At 36.8% G+C, this 19,504-nt stretch overlaps 2 protein-coding genes across 3 annotated transcripts in view; one reads left to right on the forward strand and one right to left on the reverse strand.

The window, feature by feature from the left end:
- Positions 1–28: 28 nt before the first annotated feature.
- Positions 29–19,504, reverse strand: part of map2k5 (mitogen-activated protein kinase kinase 5) — a 51,355-nt gene continuing 31,879 nt past the window's right edge. For both annotated transcript variants that reach the window (XM_077519026.1, XM_077519027.1), the window contains exons 18-22: positions 17,464–17,490; positions 17,189–17,221; positions 14,362–14,423; positions 14,012–14,057; positions 29–1,221 (exon numbers count right to left, since the gene is read on the reverse strand). In XM_077519026.1, coding sequence (XP_077375152.1) covers positions 1,093–1,221; positions 14,012–14,057; positions 14,362–14,423; positions 17,189–17,221; positions 17,464–17,490 — 297 coding nt within the window. In that variant the 3' untranslated portion in view covers positions 29–1,092. The remainder of the gene's footprint in view (positions 1,222–14,011; positions 14,058–14,361; positions 14,424–17,188; positions 17,222–17,463; positions 17,491–19,504) is intronic.
- The window catches only part of LOC144017443 (retinaldehyde-binding protein 1-like), a 179,125-nt gene continuing 160,320 nt past the window's right edge, over positions 700–19,504 (forward strand). Inside the window, exon 1 of the mRNA XM_077519031.1 lies at positions 700–710. The gene's annotated coding sequence lies outside the window, so the exon portion shown is untranslated. The remainder of the gene's footprint in view (positions 711–19,504) is intronic.

Consider the following 19,504-nt stretch of genomic DNA (forward strand, 5'->3'; position numbering starts at 1 on the left):
TGCATTAATGTCTTCAACGAACACTATGTATGATCACATTACAACTTTATTTTTAGACATTGGATAATACATCACAGGACAAAGCAGTGTCTTGAACGGAACAATGTTTGATGTATAAGAGGGGAATGTTTCGTTGTTTTTACTTAAAAAACAAAACAAAAACAAAACAAAAAAACAGCTGCATAGATTGGGGTTTCCTTGTCAAGATTTCTTTCAATGACTTGTGCATCATAGGAATAGAAGATGGCTAAAGTGAATGAATCCCTGTGTTTTTACACTTGGTTGCGGCATTCTTAAAACCTGCTTGGTGCACGGTTATCTCACATAAAATAAGCTCAAGCTCAGGACCAGAGTGGTTTGTTAAGAGTTTCTAGTGGCTCAACACTTGTCAGAATAAAAAGCGATTTATGGATTGTCAAGCAAGTAAACATATTCTTGGTAAAGGGCATTTTGATTTGTACTGCTAATTATTAATTCATGTCTGTTGAGTGGCTTACCATTAGTATATTTCGTAGGTTAACACTGTAGGTGCTATGCTTTCGCCCAAGGAGAAGTCGAATTTCCAATTTGAGTCTGGAGCTGAAATTGTTTCGTACATTCTGATTCACTAACAAGGACTTGGGACACCTGTGGGCTGATCACCTTCAAAAGCTATTAGAAATGTCAGAAAATACTGCTAATGTGGAGACAAGCTATGGTTGCTGAAGTGATAAATGATACCACTGGGAAGAGGAGCAAACAAATGGCAGTTAGTCACAGGCAAACACCTTAACATTCACTAGCAGGGTGCCAAAACCACCATCACTCTCAACATAATCTTAAATGTTGATGTTACGCTCAATGATCACCTTCTCATCTTCGGTCATCCGGTTGGGCAGAGGAAGACGAACGGCGCAGGGGGGGGGGGGGGGGTTCTTCACAATGAACGCTAAACTTAAGAGTGAGTCCAAAGAACGTGAGATCCCGTAACAACACAAAAGTGATGTGAAAAGGCTCAAACATTGAGTGATTGGCATCCTTGTCCGTTTGCAGACGGACATACAGTATGTGACCTTGACGCTTTTGCAGTGGTCAAGGGACTGGCTCAAAATGTCACGGTCCGTCACGGTGCAAGTTAGGACCTTGAACCTGCTGTGTTCGCCTTGCTTCCAAACAGCGACAAACCCACATGGACACAACCTCTGCGTTTCCATCATTGTACTGGATGATGAAGGAATGATCCTAAAAATAGGAGAAGGCAAAAAGATGAATGATTATCTTTAGGATAAATGTATTTGGTACTTTTAGGTTTGTCAGGTTTACCTGTTTGACATTTGTTAAACACAACAAAAAGGAGAGAAGACACTCAGTTCAAAGCTCGTGAGGAAAGAGGAGAGGAACTGACTGGTACAATTCACTACTGCACTCTCTGAAAAAAATCTCCTCCTCACCCTCTTTTATTTGGTTTCCACACCCCTAGTTACATAGGTGTTCCAACCCTAATAATGCAAAACATAGTTGGAACACAGCGTTTGTGTTTGTCTATGTGTGTGTGTGTGTACATGTGAGTGGAAGATTGCTGAGTACATGTAAGGTCAAGTTTGTAATCATTTCTTAACAGAAAACAGGGGGCTTCAGCAGACTGTCTCTAACCATTCTGCTACATTAGATGTTCTGGTTCTTGAGCTTCTTGAGTCATCTTCTGTTAAGATAACATATAGCTAGGCTATGTGAATGTGAGTGTGGAGCAGAGCAAAGCATTCTTCATTGCAAGCAGAAGCAATTCTTCATTGCAGCAAATGTATGATAACTTATATTTACAATTATTCCTACAGAGTTACAGTGCATTCAGCAAGTATTCTAGAGCTTTCCCTCTCAATCCACACTCAATAGCACATCATAAAAAACAGATAACTAATTAACAGAAAAGGTTCATAAATGTATGCAGAAAAAAACATCTTGAAACTTATAATTCAGTTGTTAAACAACTTCTGATATGACCTCGACTGTAAAGGAAATTATTATTTTTCCCCCTGTGAAAACCTTTCATAAAAGTGTATCAGCGATAGCAAATCAAAGAGGAAAATTGTTAAGCTTTAAAAAAAAAAGTGTGACTTCACAAAGCGTTGCAATCTAAATGCAGTTTAATCTCTCACTGACACTCACATTTCAAAGGAAATATTGTCAAAGCAAAACAAGGTAAGGCAGCATTATTTCTATGCCACATTTCTTACACAAGGTAACTCAAATGTGCTTCACATAATTAAAAGTGCAACATTTAAAACATTTTCAGACAAAAAGTTAAATACATTTAAAAGTAAAGAAATAAAAAGTACCTGAGTAAAATTACTAAAAGAACGCACTGTGCAAGAACAACATTTTGGGGAAAAAACACATTGAACGTTACAATTGATTTCTTACCTAACACAGCAAAATTGCCAGTGTTAATTCAACACCTACAGAGTTAAATTTAACACTTCAAAAGTGTCTATACTAATCCACATGAAATATTCTCAAAATAACGCTTTTGTAAAATAACACCAACTGGACACCATTTAAATCTGCAAATGTAAAAATTACACTTCAGTAATTAACATCAATTCCAAAAAATGTAACTTGATTCAAATTTTTGCTGTGTACGAGTCGACTACTGCGTTCACACACTCTGGCTCCACAAAAAGGCTGCTGGTTTGTGAGGGCCCCGTTGTCACTACCTGATCACGGACTTCCACAGTCTTATCTTCCACCAGATAAGATATGATCTGATCGGCCTGCAAGATTGCATCTGGACGAGTACCACCCACGTTCTGATTATGTCACATTACAGCTCCAATTGAATATTAAACATTTTTCCCCGTTTACGTCAACCATTTTTCTCCATATGAAATATTAATTACATTTTTATGACTGTTTTAAATGTCTATGTTACGGAATGAAAAAAAATGGTGGTGGTGGTTACCCTGGATGTTACGTCACTTCCACTTATGGCCGACAGTTCCTGCCCACTGCCGGTACCAGATATGGTCGGGCTGCAAGATTTACTGTATATAAAGTGAAATATTTCGTCTTAAAATGTGTCTGTTTTCCCTCCAAATCAATCATTATCCACATTCTGATTCCCAAAGCCGCGAAGCATTCCGAATTCGAACCTGTAGCATGACATCATTAGCAGGCTCAGTCATGGCAGCCAGTGTGTTTACACTCAAACCAGGATAAACCTCTTTTTTGTTAGTTTTTTTGTTTTTTGCAATAAATACTGAAGTTTATGTAGAATTATCTGCCCATTTGACTCATTTTAAATGTCTATTGAAATCTGCCCCCCCCCCCCCCCCCAAAAAAAAAAAAAAGAAAAATCAAAATTATTTGATATAAAGCAATTTTTTTTTCCAGTAGTTACTTTTGTTACGAACTAATTCAATTACTACCTCAGTTACTTTTTAAAGAAAGTAATTAGACAACTAAATAATTACTTTTTTAAATTACCACTCCCAACAATGGTCATACGTATGGGGGGAAAAAGCATAGGCTTTTAACCTGCATTGAAAAGCAGCACAACAGCTACACACTGATTCATCATGTTTGTTCTGAACTCTGGGCTCCACTAATTGTCCTGAGTCTGCACACCTGACAGCACTAAAGGCTTTATATTTAATATGACACGCAACTGATTGTCACTAAAATTTCTGTGTACAGGTGTAGACGTGCTAATCATAGGCTGCAAATATTAAAAGAGAATCACGAAATATTTTGGATTACATTAACATCAGAAGCGTTGTCACATTCATACGCACATGCATAATAGCTCTTAAGTTTTGGTTTCTCCAGTTAATAATTTGTTTTAGACAGTGACACAACATCTTAATTAAACTGTTTTTTTTAAGGTTGCAGGGTGCTATTCAAGGAGGCTTGAACTGATAATGCTGTGGATCTGACTTTAAATATGAAATAAAATCATTACTTATTACTTATACATACTTACTAATTGCCGTTCAGTTTGTGAAATGGTGGACCAAATACTGATTATGCAAAGTGGCTTCAAGTACAAAATAATAGCTTGCAGTGATGAAAATTACAATACACACACACACACCCCCCCCCCCCCCCCACACACACACACACACACCCACACACAACCCACACACACACACACACACACACCCACACACACACACACACACACACACACACACACAAATCATGCAAGTATGCATTTTGACATTGAAAATCTTGACCCCACAGAATTCAATTTTCAAACACTTGAAACCCAATTATACTTCAGTGGTTCCTTTTTCTATATTATTTTGCTCAATATCTAGAGGTGACTAATATTTCCGTAAATAACCCTCTGAATATTTACAATACTTCTTCCTGGTGACATCAGAATAACTTATCAATGCTTAAATGAACAGGAGGCGCAATGAAAATGCATTCTTTTCTTTCTGATATAGTTTCACCCCCAATGGGCAATATCTTTTATGATCAATTTTACTATTCACAGCTTGGAAGCAAACATAATAATAAACACAAACCCAGATAAATCAAACTGGAAGATGATTAAATGCTCTTAAATATTTAAGACTAACAGATTACACTTTAGTATCGTAATGGGTTGTCAGGCCATTTATGATTATTGGCTTTATTGATCTGCTTGACAGGCTGTAAAATAGTTTAGTAACGACATAATAGGAAAGTGTCCATCTTATGTAAACCTTCATATGTTGTACAGTGTTGATTTGCACAATTGGACACTCTTTTTTTAATAGTTGGTAACATGTCTTGTTTCATATTGACAGCTTTCCCTTGCTAAGGCTTTTGCAACTCAAACAGATGTTATGTGCCATGTCTCAATGATAACAATCACCACCCTCATCGGAAAGACAACACAGTCCCCGTCGAGGGCGGTCAGAGGTCAAAAGTGAAGAAGGGAGGTGGTTGTCAATGAGACAAGCGAATCGAAGCTGGCCATGAATTTTATCTGTGCCACCTGGTTGTACAATTAGGAAAACAACCTTGTGACTGGTCAGTTTCAACACTCATCAACAACAATTCAAAAATTCAAACATTGTCAATGAAGCCTTGGTTTTTGGCCACGGCTGAAATCCTAATTTAAATGTCTAAATATGAACCGTTGTAAATTTAAAAACATGTTTCTGATAAGCAATAATGGCTTCATGGTTTGACCGAGGCTATTTTGACATCACGTCTAAGTGATTACATGATAGAAGTTGTATTGTTACAGAATGTAGATGGACAGGATACAGTCAGTTGGTGCATACCGCGCACAGCAAAATAGGACTTCAAGAGCAAAATGCTGATGTTAGCCTATGCTGCAATCCTAGCTAAACCTTTAAGGAAGTGTGAAGCCTCATAAATCGTCTTTGTCCTTCTAAGGGGCAACTGGAGCTAACACAGTCTGAGGTTAATTACCAACACATCACTGCAAATGTGTGCGTGCATTTTTGACACAGGGTGTAGTGGACACTCGTGGGTGTCCCCAAGTGCTGAATGCCCACATCCATCATTCCACTGTTTCTCAACAGAGAGACAGTGATGATAAGGGAGGCAGTCCTAAGTCATCCTCTGGCGTAGCACTGAATCCTGCCAGGTCACCAGAGTCTGATGGAATTTGACTTAAGCGGTAAAACATCAAGCAAGTCATGTTGACTTGTGAAATGTGAAATGAAATCTATTCATTTCAATCAACAACACTGCAAATTGCACACGTACTGTAATTTTGCCTCCAACAAGAATGGGACTAGTGAGGAAAGATCATCTAAGTGACAGGTACTCCTTAGTTAGGTCAGTGAAGGTGTTCTTACACGTGATGGGTGAGACAAGAGGAAATTACTCTTTAAGATGTCACATTAATTACCACCTGGCCGCATCAAAATGGGATCATCACTTACAAGCACCGTACTGATATAGAAATAACCCAAACCCCGGGGAAATTCTACCTAACTCTAAATGTTTAAGGTCTTAAAAAGGAGAGTATTAAACTGAAGATTAATTAATGCTATTTTAAATAACGGTAAGATTAATATGCTATTGCAAGGCAAGTTTTAGAAAGACTGATCTTTGCCTCATTAAGTCATTCAGTCGCAGCCATTTTCACTGAAGCGGCCTCCTTCGCTCCTGCCCGTTTTAATGGATTTTGACTATTTTGGACGATCCACAGAATATCGTGTTCTATTGCTATAAAAACATGGAACCTCCAAAAGAAAAATTAGAGTCTCTTCTTTCATCAGGAAAACAAGTATATTTGTTATCTGTTTCAATTTTGCAGCAATTTGAACTAGAATAGCTAAGTTTGATCAATATTCACATTCTTGGTGAAAACACTGACAAAAAGAGCTTGTTGCAAAATGGCCCTGGCTGTTGATCTCTTATACTTGCGGCCACCTGCTGGCCGTTTATTTTATAACTACCAATGCATAAGCCACATCATGTCAGAGCTGCATCAAAGCCTTCTGTATGCTCTTGCATTAAAAAAAAATAAAATTAAATAAAATAAAAATGTGTAAATACATTGTTGGGAGTGAAGGACAAAGTATTAAAAAAAACTGTTTACATGTTTTGGGGTTTGAATGAGTTAAACAGTTTTGAAAGATACATCAACAAAGAGGAGGGTGATGTAACCAAGATTAACCATAAGGATTTACAAATTTCTATGACAATTGTCCTGCAAGAACTTGCTTGGATAACCTTGCTCTCGCAACATGAATTCTTGCGGTATTTATGAGTTCACAAACTCTGGAGAATACATCTTGTACCACTCCCGCAGACAACATCGTTCCCGAACCACCAGACCAATTACAGAGCGACATTGTGTTTGGGGGCGGGATATGCAACTGTGACGAAACCAGGAAGCCAGCACCGACTCAGGGGCTAACAAACCAACCAAAAATGGACGAATTGATGCTACAATTAATTATGTTCTTGCAGAATTACTCACTGTTTCCTTGTTGAATGGTGAACAGTGAGAGGCGCCTTGTGCATTTCTAGCTGGTAAGATGTTCGTGCTTGCCCCCCCCTCGACAGGAACGAACACGAAATTTTCATCCGTGGCCGTGGTTGGTTAAAACAAACATGTAGAATGTCGCATCGTCCAATCAGCTCGAATTATTGTACAGAATGTCCCGCCTTTTCCAGACGAAATTACTGTGGAGAGATACCCCATCTGGCTATTGCCAGGTTAGTGCTTGGCACTGATTCTGTAAATCTCAGGTTGGAAGGAATAAATTGGAAACTTTTATGGTACTGCAATTGCACTATAACTTTACCACTGCTGGTTCATGATAAAGATAAAGACTTCATTGTTTTACGACTAATGTACAAAATTGGGTTACATCAGTGGTCATATATAAGTAGCAGAAAATTGCTGGCTTCAGACAATTACAGAGAAAAGTTGCCAGAGGATGCAACTTGAATGACGCTCCAATGGCGTGACTGACATCAGTGCATCAGTGGCATATTGCAGCACACCAGCATGTGTGAATGGGAAATTTGTCAACGAAAACCCATGGGTCAAACATGAAAGCATTTTGGAGTGAAGGTGCTGACAGGAAAAGTTCAGGATGGACACAAGTAACCCAAATAAGGTGCAATGATATGTTGACCTTGTGAGGGAGCAGAATTTGGACGTTGGGAACACATGCATGTAATTTTACAATATACAAACTGATAGTTGCCTGTCACAAACATGCCGGACCATTTAAAGATCTGTAGGCATAGCTTAGCTGGGCCCATTGCGTGCAAAGGGTGTTCTCTCGGTTGTTCTTAAACAAGTAGTAAGAAAGAGGATGGCCAGTCAGGGTGTTCAAGCGAAAAGCTATCTGTTCCTCAGTCAGAACATTCCTTGTAGAAAACACATTTTAATCCAGAGTGAGTTTTAACATTTCTTCACAAGCAGTTCAAAGTAAGTTACGTTAAGGTCGATCCATTTTGTTTGTTGTGCTTTTGTAAGGCATTGAGTTTGTTCTGACTGATGCTGAGGAGTTGCAAGTTCTCAAGCGTCAGGAACTATGGAATCTGTGTAGGCCTACTGCCACCAATGAAAAGTATTAATGTCACTATTCATCATTTTGTATCACAATATCTAGCCATTAGTTGGCGTACGTAGACTTTTACCATTAGTTTTGTGTTCCTCGTGTATTACTCAAAATAAACTCAGGATTATTTTCATGAAAGCGCGTCAAATGTGGACTCACTACTGAAAAGGCTTTGTAACCACTGGTGTAATGATGACTACAAGCTTTTCATAGTGAAACTTACCAATGGATAAACCTGAATGTGTCACGGCATATTTGACGTCCATGCATGAAGTAGCTTAGGCATTGAGGTTGTCTTGGAGCAACTTGTGTAGCTCCCAATGGAAAAGAAGCAGCTGATTTTTAAAGTGCTTTATAAATTAAGTTGAGTTGAGGTGATTTTCGCAGGTCTTTCTCAAAAATCAGTGACAGCCGACTTGCACAGTCTATTGACAGTCCACTGTGATAGCACCATGTAAATTGCAAACTGACAACTAATTGAGATGAAATTTCTCTCCTTGGAAAGAGACATTTTGGTAACATGGCTTACATAATGTCCTAAATTCATCCACATTTGAAAGGAATTTGGCAATCTGTAGAGCTTTCTACGTTTTTTAACAAATTCACACAACGTGTTTAGTAACCACAGACTGTATGTGACTTGAACGAAAGGCCAGTATTTTGGGGTCATGAACTCCAAGCATAGCAACAAGAGTTCACTTGAGCTAGATAACGGAAACTCCTGTGGATTACGAGCCTAATTTTAGATAATAATTTGGACCTACTTTAATAATTTTGCCTTGTATCATTGAATCTACCTGTATGAGTTCCATGGGCACATTGTACATTTTGTTGTTGCTTTATTTAAATACTGTATAATCATTAATTTAAGTAAATTGTCATATTTGAGGAATAATAGTGTTGATTGTTTTAAAAAACCTGTTGAGCAAAAGAGATATATTGTACTGTACTGTATTTTAAGACAGCGTTTATGTGTTAATTTGGAGATGGGCAGACATGGGAGGGATTCTTTTGTGAAAAATAGTGGGGCTCATCTGGTGTCTCCGGGGTTGAATGTGTCTCTGCACGCCTTTGAATAGAGAAGCAGAATGGGGGGCTGCATTGACAAGGGTGCTAAAAGGCTGTGTGAAGGCTGTGTGAAGGCTGCTGGCTAGGGAATGAGGGATGATGAGGGTGTGAGGGAGGGAGAGATAACATGTCAATCAAATCCCAATCAAATAATGTAACTGTTGAATCCTTGCACTTGTTTTCTGGCCTTCATAGACAGAAATAAGCATTTTGAAAAAAAATATTATAGACCACTGAAAATAAAAGCGAAAATAAGGGAATTTCAGAATGAGATGGTGTATTTTTCAGCAAAAGGGGGAGAGGGACTCAACAAACTGTTGCATTCAGTTATTTGCTTTTGTTGTTTTTTTCCATCTGCTGTTATATTTCATTTTGTTGTTGTTGTTTGTTGTTCAGTTATTTAAGCAAGAAACCTCATACAGGATAGGTGATCATCAAATCCTACCAGCTAAGCTCCTGGAGACAGGCCAGTGGAAAGTTTCCTCAACTGAGCAATGTCATTAACTTATGACGACAGTGTAGCATAGTGTTTCCACAATAAAAAATGCATAAGTATAAGAGAGAAAAACACTCACTTTCCTCTCAGATGGCTCCTCATGTATTCATTTTAAAAGTACAAATAGGTAGAATAAAGTTATCTTTCATATCAGAAAAATGACTGTATTCAATTTGATCGCGCTTGTCTTAAAACCTATGGCCAACAAAATGACACCTGCATCGGTCCAACTGTCCAATTTCAGTCCAGAAGTTACACTTACATCAATAATTTGGGAACACAACAGAAGGGAATTTCTAATAAGAGCTCCAAACCCAAACCGACAAAACCTGGTGCTCATACGGTCGAGATGCTACAACTTTTACATATATTAGTGCAGTAGATAAGTTTGCCTTCTAGTAGAAAGGAGTAGCTAAGATAAAAACTAAAGGCAAATGGTAGCACAAGCAAAACAGGTCGATGCTGTTTGGCACATTAACATACAGATAGAATAGGTAAAAGAGTTTTAATGGACTCAGGAGGCTGGCGGAATGGGAAGCAGAGTAAGAAGTGTGGAAGAAAGAGGGAATGAGGCAACGGAGAGAGAAAAAGAGAGACAATCAGCAGGCTGGCATTACAAAGGCAGGCATCCGTGACCTTACATCTCTGGGCGCATAGCAGGGAGAATGAAATAAAACGCCTAAAGAAAGACAAAAATACAGGTAAGGGAAAAAGTAGATGATAGAGAGAGTTAGCAAGACAAAAGTGAACAATAAAAGAAATTTGTATATATCTAAATATGTAAGGCATGTTTGAAAGATACTTTATTTGAAAAACTGCCCTTGATACCTTGTCTTGGGAATTACCACTATAGTTTACTCCAGCAAACATTGTGACCTTTCTGATTCTACAGACCATAAGGAGCATCCATCTGTTATCTGTAATTCTTATCATCGCTGAGGAACATCCTGAACGAGTCGCCAGTCAATAACTGGGTACACAATAAGCATTCACAGCTATGGCCAGTCTTCAATGAATCTACAATTAGACTTAATTTCATCAACGGAAACTTAAAAAAAATAAATAAATAAATATTTTTATCAACACAACAAAAACTAAACTAGACTAGACAAAAACCCTCTTTAATAATAACTGGGACTAAATCAGTATGCATTTTAAATCAGTATGCATTTCCGGTGACTAATGAAGACGAGACGAAAATGTACTTCATATAATAAATATTGGAATAAACTTTAAAAAAAAAAGATGAAAATTATATGATTTTGTAAAAGCCTGTCTGCTAATCTGTCACTGTGACACATAGTGACACACCCCCTTCCAAATCTGCAGTTAAAGAGTGCAACATACACAAACAAATGGGACAGACAGCAAGTGGGTAAACAGTGAAAGGTTAAAACAAAATACACTTAAATAAATATATACACTTAAATAAAAAAAAAAAAAATATATATATATATATATATATATATACATATATATATATATATATACACACATATATATATATACACACACACACATATATATATATATATATATATATATATATATATATATTATACACACACATATATATATATATATATATATATATATATATATATATATATATATATATATATATATATATATATATATATATATATATATATATATATATATATATATATATATACATATATATACACACACACACACACACACACACACACACACACACATAGTTATAACGTAACATTAATCCAACGGCTAATTAATGCTGGCTAACTTACTAGCTAACAGAATGGAACCATAGTAGCCACTTGTCGGTATACTGAAATTGTGTGTGAAGTTGTTTTTCATCAAAAAGATGAGAGAAAATTTTATGTGAAATCGTTTTAGATCCAAAATGATCAACATTATCTGCTGATAAAAAAATTAAATAAAATACAGGTGTAAAATGTTTGTCCTGACTAAAACTAGACTAAAACGTTGACAATTTTTGTTGACTAAAACTAGACGACTAAAATTATATTTTCTTGGACTAAAAAAAAAAAGTTGACTCAATAAAAACGGGATGAGGTTGACTAAATATGATAAAAACTAACAGGTGCGATTGAAACTGGACTAAAACTGAGAGTAAATTTTAAAATGGCTGATTAAATTTGACACTACCTACCATGCATGATTTTGGAATGTAGGAAGAAACCGGAATTTTTAGAGAAAACTTGCACATGCAGGGGGAGAATGCGTAAACTTCACACAAGAAGGCCGGATTTGAACCCACAACCTTTTAATTGTGAGGCGGATCACCATTAATAGCACGTCTAATCGAATTATCCATCAGACAAACAGATCTGTTATCAAATCATCATCTAACACCACAAAAAAATTATGTTTGGATGATGTGACTGAAACAGAAGTTTTATTTGTACAAATGATGATGAACTAACCGCAAAAACTCAACCCAAAAAATAACCTCTGCCTTAAAATGTACTGCTAAAAACAACCGCTTTGTCATGAGCCATTCACTACCAATGAGTGTCAGACCATGGTTTCCATTTAGTCCTCTATGGTGTCAGACTGTAAACTTGCTATCTGTTAGCAGCTGCACATTTACACCCTTCAATGCTCTGTCCTCAAAACGTAAAACTTCACCACATAGCTCTCTGAGGACTTAACTGCCACTTGTCCTTGGCCTTAAAACAGACAGCAAAATGTCCCTGCGCTTTGTTGCGGCTTTGTACGAATGCTGGTCTTGTGGCGCGGAGAACACGCCTTGGCTGCTCGCCTGGCGGGGTGGGCTTGCTGGTGGCGTCTGGGGACCGACTCACCAGTTCCAAATGACTGGGACTAGCCACAATCTACACACGGACATTCAAGATGAACTGAGCGAGCAGTGTCTGGGATAGTATGGGATGGATAACGCTAAAAATTAATGACTATTCTAAATAATGTATATGATTGATGCGTTATAGTAATGGGTCGATGGGGACGGGTCTCGAATAAGCTTCGGCTTCTACCCGTCAGCCCTTCTTTCGGATGTCAATGTTGCAAATGATGTGATGTGATTGATGTAAACTGTAATGTGTCCGAAAGGAAAAAATGAATAAACAAACAAACAAACAAACAAACACCGTGCACAGTATGGAAGTAATGTTGTACAATTCATATTAAAGCTTCCAGAGTTAGACCGTAAAACACATTTGGGACGTAAAGGGAAAGATGAATACAGACCTACGATAATGTGATGTGTTAATCCTTTTTTTATATAAATTTAATCACATCTACACTTGTATCAATTTATAAAGAAAATGTTTGGTTAATGTATTAATGTAGCAAAAAACATTTGTTCAACCTATTTCATCTATTGACTGGGGCATGAGGTGGTGACGTACCAACAGAAGAGCTAACATTGACTGATCTGATATCACCTGCGTGAAATGATGATAAATGCTATGCCTGTTGCTCATGTTTAAGTGCTGACGTATGCATAAATTACAGTTACATATAAAAATTACGTAATAGGGTGACTGACAGTTTGTTCTCCACACTTTGTCCACAATTCTTTGGAAGGCCCCACTTAGGGTCATTCCTTTACCAAAGGAGCAAACACCCCCATTTTCATTCTACTATGATATGTTTTCTTCAATTTTGCAATGCCTGCAACGATATTCAGTGATTCAACTCAAAATTACAGAAAGAAGTTGTGAAAACTGGTTTTAAAAAAAAATCTTATGAACCTAGCGTACAGGTTTTTGCAAAGTGCAAGGAATTTAGATTACTACTACAAAATAAAAGCCGTACATACTTTGATTTATTAAATATAACGCTACATTGTAGTCTCTGCCTCCAACACACACAATTTCAAGGTTGGGTTTTGTTTCCACATTTTTTTTTTTTACAACAAACATTTTATCAGACAGATGTGGTGTTAATATTGATAATGTGCATATCACAAAATATATTTTATATATTGATAGTGACTTATTGCAGAGCCTCACCTCAAATAAACACAGAAAGATACTTCTGATAGATTTGCTTTGTCTGCTAAAAATGGTCAAAACACATTTAATTAACTCTTGAGCAGTACTTTGGGCGTTATCTTCAACAAAATGCCGATTTAATGAATTACTGCTTAAGTGCACCTTAAACCAGTCTCAAGGTTTTTTTTGCAGACCTCTGTGACATTTTTCATTACAAGCAAGATGTTCATTCATGTTATTTTCATACAGCAGTACGGATTTGAAAGGTCCTTGACTGAGAACCCTACAACTTCACAAAAAGTACAATTATAGACAAAAGCTACAGGGATGTTAAAAACTTCATTTAATTGACTTTAACCGGGGTGCAGGAATATGATAACACTTTATACACAGATTCTCAATGTGATTATTTTCAAGGTTACACATGCTTAATAGAGTAAATTGGTTTAACTTACCATTAAGTTATTGGGTGCAGGTCTCTCTTTGGGTTGTCTTCTCATACTGAAAGAGCAGGCAGTTAAAATCTACTCAATACAAGATACGGACTGTCCATCCATAAAATAATCCATTCATGCACCCATTTTCTGTGGGTTGCTGTTTGACTGTTCATAACCAGTCAATTACAGGGCTTAATACAGCAATATTTGGTCATTTAAATCAAACGAAACAATATTCTCAAACACAAAGCTATATAAATCCCCTCAGGACAACATTGAGTGGACCATGAAAATGTGTTATGAGATTGTGAAGAAGTGGTGAATACATTCAGATGACAACAATGACAACTCTGTAGAAACAGACTTACCACTGAGTGACGAAGTGAACAAAAGTCTTGCTGAACTGTCCTGCAGGAAGAACTGGAGGATCCTTTGAAGATAATAATAAAGAAAAATGTTAAGTTCATGGGTGGTATGTTTGTTCATGTATATTAATGGCCAGGGCCCCTTGAAAACACAAATATGTGTACTACTGCATATACTGTATTTTTGATGATGACGTTGGATGGGTTGTAAATTGGATACAAGTAGCCAAAATGAGTTTCCAAGGCTGTCCTTTAGAGATGAGGTGAGAAAAGCTTAGCCATCCGGGAGGGGGTCAGACCGGAACAAATGAAGTGGCTCTGGTATCTGATCAGGATGCTTCCTCCTTGGTGAGCTACCGGTTGGCTTGGAATGCTTTGTGATCCCCCAGGAAGAGTTGAAAGAAGTAGCTGGAAGAGGGAAGTCTGGGCTTCCCTCAAAATGAGCCCCAGTGACCCAAAACTTTTGAAAATAGAGGTTAACAACTGGGGTACCAAAAAATAAAATCTGGGGACACCAGGCAGGGGATTAGTAAAATGTTGATGAATTAATTACTCTTTATATTTGTAGCCCTGCTGTGCAAAAAAAAAAAAAAAAAACTTCACATGCTTCCATCACATGGATGAATCATCGAACATATAAAATAAATAAAAAGTTGCTTTTTAAATATGACAAGTAAGTAAGACTTTTTAATTATAATTTTTAAATATGAGTAAGTAAGAGTATTTACTGGTACCTTTTGCGATATCAAACAGACACACATTTATATTCATGTTTCCAGCTGAGAGGAAGACTGTTGCAGCTTTGATGTGGCAACAGGCAACAGTACAAAAGACAAGCAGGCTGATGAAAGTGGATCATCTATGTGAATTATTCCTCTGGTGGACAACATGGTTCCACTATGAGAACAAGGGTACGAGTAAATATACATGTCATTGCCATGAAGCAATTATTAGGCAAAATTAGATCAGTAATTACAGGCTTGAAAATAAAGAGGGAGTTCTTTATCAGTAGAGCTGCTTGCTTTTACTCAAACAGAAAAGAGGAACATTAATGAGAGTGGCCAGATGGTAGGACCAACTACAGAGAAGCTCTACTTCAAGGTATCAACTGTAAACAATTTCAAAAGATCATGAAGGAGAGAACAATTTCTTTGAGTGCAGTTGTTTCATATACAATCTAATAATTACATCAACAGGTAAAAGGTTTCATGGATTAGAGTAGGGATGGGCAACTGGCAGCAAGTGTGTGCTGAGTAATTTAAAAAATTAATAATAATAAAAAAAAAAATGGCCCAAAACATTTTTTTTTTTTGGTGGGGGTATTATGAACATGTTTCTCCTTGCCTTTTAAAAAACAAAAACTAACTGAAACTACATTTTATGTTTACAAAACCAACTGAAACTAACTATAATTAAAGCGAAAATGTCCTTTGTTTTAGTCTTTGGTAATTATTTTAATACATGAACCTTTGGAGATGATATTAAATGTGATTTTAAGTATATTTATTTCGATATTAACCGGAATAAAGACATTTGAAACTGCGTCACGCAGAAGTGACGTCATCTAGCAGCAGTCAATAGAAAAGCACATTCGCTAGGTAAGAAATGTGTTTTTTCATTTAACCATGTTGTTTATTAAATATTGTGCACAAGTAATACACTTTAAAAAAAAAAAGAAAACTAGTACTGAAACTAAAACTAAACTAAAACTTAGCATTTAAAAAACAAACAAAAAAACTAAAACTAATTAACTAATAAAACCACTCTGAAAACTAATTAAAAATAACTAAATTTAAAAAATGAAACTCAAAAATGAAATAAAACCTAAAATGAAAATTCCCAAACTATAATAACCCTGGACTTCACCCCCCCCCCAAGAATTATTCACAAGGGTAAAATTACAATTCTTTTGTTATTGTAATTGGTCTGACACTTAAATATTGAACTTTGTTCGGTTAATGAATAGAAAATATTTGAGCACACATGTGACATTAAGCATATATTCCCTGGTAGGTAGTGTTTTTGCTGTTGTGCTTTGCTTTTTGAGCATGAATATATCAGTAAATATGCCCTCTCATAATTTATGCGGTGCAAATTAACAACATTTGAAATACTGTTGTGTGTGTTGAAGCTGTGGAGGAGTTAATTTAAGGGCCGGTTGCCAGAATCTTGGTATAAACTCCTCAACCAGCCGAGACATATGAGCCGGATTCATGTATTTACACTTGTAACTTTACATAAAGCGAATGAAGTTCACCATCAATTAAATTTAGACAGTATCATATTATCATCTTTTAGAACTAGCTGATGCTTATGTCTTATTCTCAACTTTTATGATTTTCAGTTGTTTTTTCTTGTTGTTGCTTTGCCTATGTACAAACTTAGTCATTGCGTCATTAAGTCAACAAATCAATTAACGTTATTCAATTAATTGACTGCACTCTAGCTTTTTGCACGACATGCATGGTAATCATGCAACTCGTTTTGGGGTAAAATTGGGGTAAACTTGGATTACATTTTAAAAATATTACACAAGTCAAGTGATTTCACTTTGTCTCAAAATATTTTGTTAATCTGCTTTGAGCCTGCTGACTTTGTAGAATACAGAATAGCAGTGTTGTTCATAACACTTAATGAATGAAGGTTCCGCCATACAAATGTGCAAGAATATACTATATTGTATTGCCTAAGGCAGTTGCTTTGGGTGAAAGGCTGAGCGAGCGGGGAGCTAAGCTGCCCGAGTGGCTTGCTTCATTAGGAAACAAAATATAAGCTTTCTGGTCCATTAGGACTGACTTTAGATGCAAAAGCACATAAGACGACGACTCACCTCATCAACGATGCATTGCAGTAACTGAAGAGGCTGAAAGAGGAGATGAAAAACACGTTAGCTGAGAGGGATTTTCTTGGCAATAGGGAAAATCACTGTGATTCATCTTTGCAGATAAATCAAATGCAGACAAAAACATCCTTAGCTCTTGCCTTATTATTATTCCATATGTGCACAAACTACAATAGCAGCAGTTTAAGCATGAGCAAATATTTTAATGCAACTCCAGTGAATCAGACCATGATAAGAGTTTTGCTAAGAAAAATAAAACTTACCATTAAAGATCCTTGGTTTTTCTGGATCTGTAACACAAACCAGAGAAGGGAGATATGGCAATATGTAATTAGCATATCATAATCAAGACGATCCACTTGGACACATTATGATCACTAGGAGAAAATTATTGCTTTCCTGGTGGCAATTTGTGGGTATGCGTAACACCATTTACATAATGAAAACACACAATTGTTAATGGCCTTGCTCTCATTTGGGAGAACGGGGATAAAAGATCCACTAATGTGAATTCTCAGAGTAGCACTTTATTCTTGCCCTGCAGGTTATCTCGAGGTACTGAGATGTACAATAATTGCTACAATCGGCATGACCAGATGTCAAAGTGAGCATGTTCAACATGCCAATCTAGAACACAGTGGAACTTGGAAATCCAATCAGGATGTTGGGCTCCCATTTGTTTGGAGTCAGAATGTATATTTTTATCATAAGAAAAACAAAGAAATATTCTGCTTCAAAGGACAACCTTTAAGTATCATAAAACAATTTACAATGTACAGCGCTTCAAGCAAAATATCAAACATTTTTAAGTGTAAAATGAAGTTAATTAATTTAACAGTTACAAATGCAGTATATAATAAACGTAGACTTAAATTTTATCCATGGCAAACACTTTTGGAAGTATTGAGGGAGTCATGTTTTTACTCAAGACTGCCACCTCTGGTCAAAAGCATAACTGCAGCTTCTATGTCAAGCCCATGCATGCAAGTATGTGTGCTCCAATAAACTTTATTATTATTATTATTATTTTATTTATTTTTTTCCAGTTGTCCTGAAGTCTGAGCTGGAGTTTGGGGTGCACTCAAAGGTGTTTTTTTTTGTACACAACCCGCCCACACAGTTTCCATCCCAGTTGTGTCATACGCTAGCTAACGCAACACAAAATTTCAGCAGGGACAACCATGACGTCACCCTCCCCCACCCCAAATAAACTGAAGAAATGATACAAGCAGATAGGCACAGTCACCGTTAAAAAGTCAGGGCTCTTTGTACTCATCTGGGTATTGGTATAGCATGTATGATGTAGGAAAATCTTTAACATTAAATTTTTAAAATCCACAATGCATCTTTAAGGCTTTATCCAACTCACATGCTACTGTCCAATCAGATAAAAAGTGTCATGTTTACGTCAAAATGGTTACCCATCATCCTGGGTTCTTTCTTTCCTGGCTGTTGACGAATGCTACGAGCTAAGCTAACTTGCTCAGCACCAGTAACTACAAGTTGCGCGGTGCAAATCCTCTCCTCTAAGTAACTAATCCTCGACTCCGTGGAAGCAAAAAGATAGATTAGTTTTCGAGTACTGTTGTCACGAAAGGCGGATGAAGAGTAGCTAACCATGAAAGCAGACCAAGAAAGAAGAAAGAAGAGAATATGGAGAAGCTAAACGCAAAACTAAAGGTGAAAAATAGTCGCAAACTATAGTACACTTTACACACAAGTCTGACTCAATTGCTCAAAGGGGGAGAGCAACCAGCTACAAAAGCAAATTAGCATTACAATTAATAAGTATCTTGAGATGTAATGTTGGGTAAGTTGTTTTAGGCAACACAAAAAAAACAAAAACAAAAAGGAAAAAAAAACAGATACAAAAGAGGCTCATCAATAGTATTAAGCTAGCAGACAAGCCCAAAAAACTTGCTGGTGATTTGACATCACACACGGGCAAACAAATATGTACACTAGCACTTTACACAAACAGAAGTCAATAACCTCATCTTACTGACATTATATACAACAATAAATGTGAAGGAATAGAGGGGGGGGGGGGGGGGGGGGAGTTGACTTTGCGTTACCAAGATCCCACAAGACAGCACAAAGTAAAACTTTTAGAGCTTTGGCCTGAGGACAAGAATGACAAATATACATGTTTTTCAGCAAATAACTAGGGATTGGTTGCGCAAAAAAATCTGCAAATACCGAACTGTGGGTATGTGGAGTTAACTATTTAAAATTTGGTCAACAGGAGTGATGTCCCTATGATGCTTTCCCGTGACTGTACAATAATAAAATTTAAAGTTTTAC

This window comes from Festucalex cinctus, chromosome 4, assembly GCF_051991245.1.
Source record: "Festucalex cinctus isolate MCC-2025b chromosome 4, RoL_Fcin_1.0, whole genome shotgun sequence".
Taxonomy (NCBI): domain Eukaryota; kingdom Metazoa; phylum Chordata; class Actinopteri; order Syngnathiformes; family Syngnathidae; genus Festucalex; species Festucalex cinctus.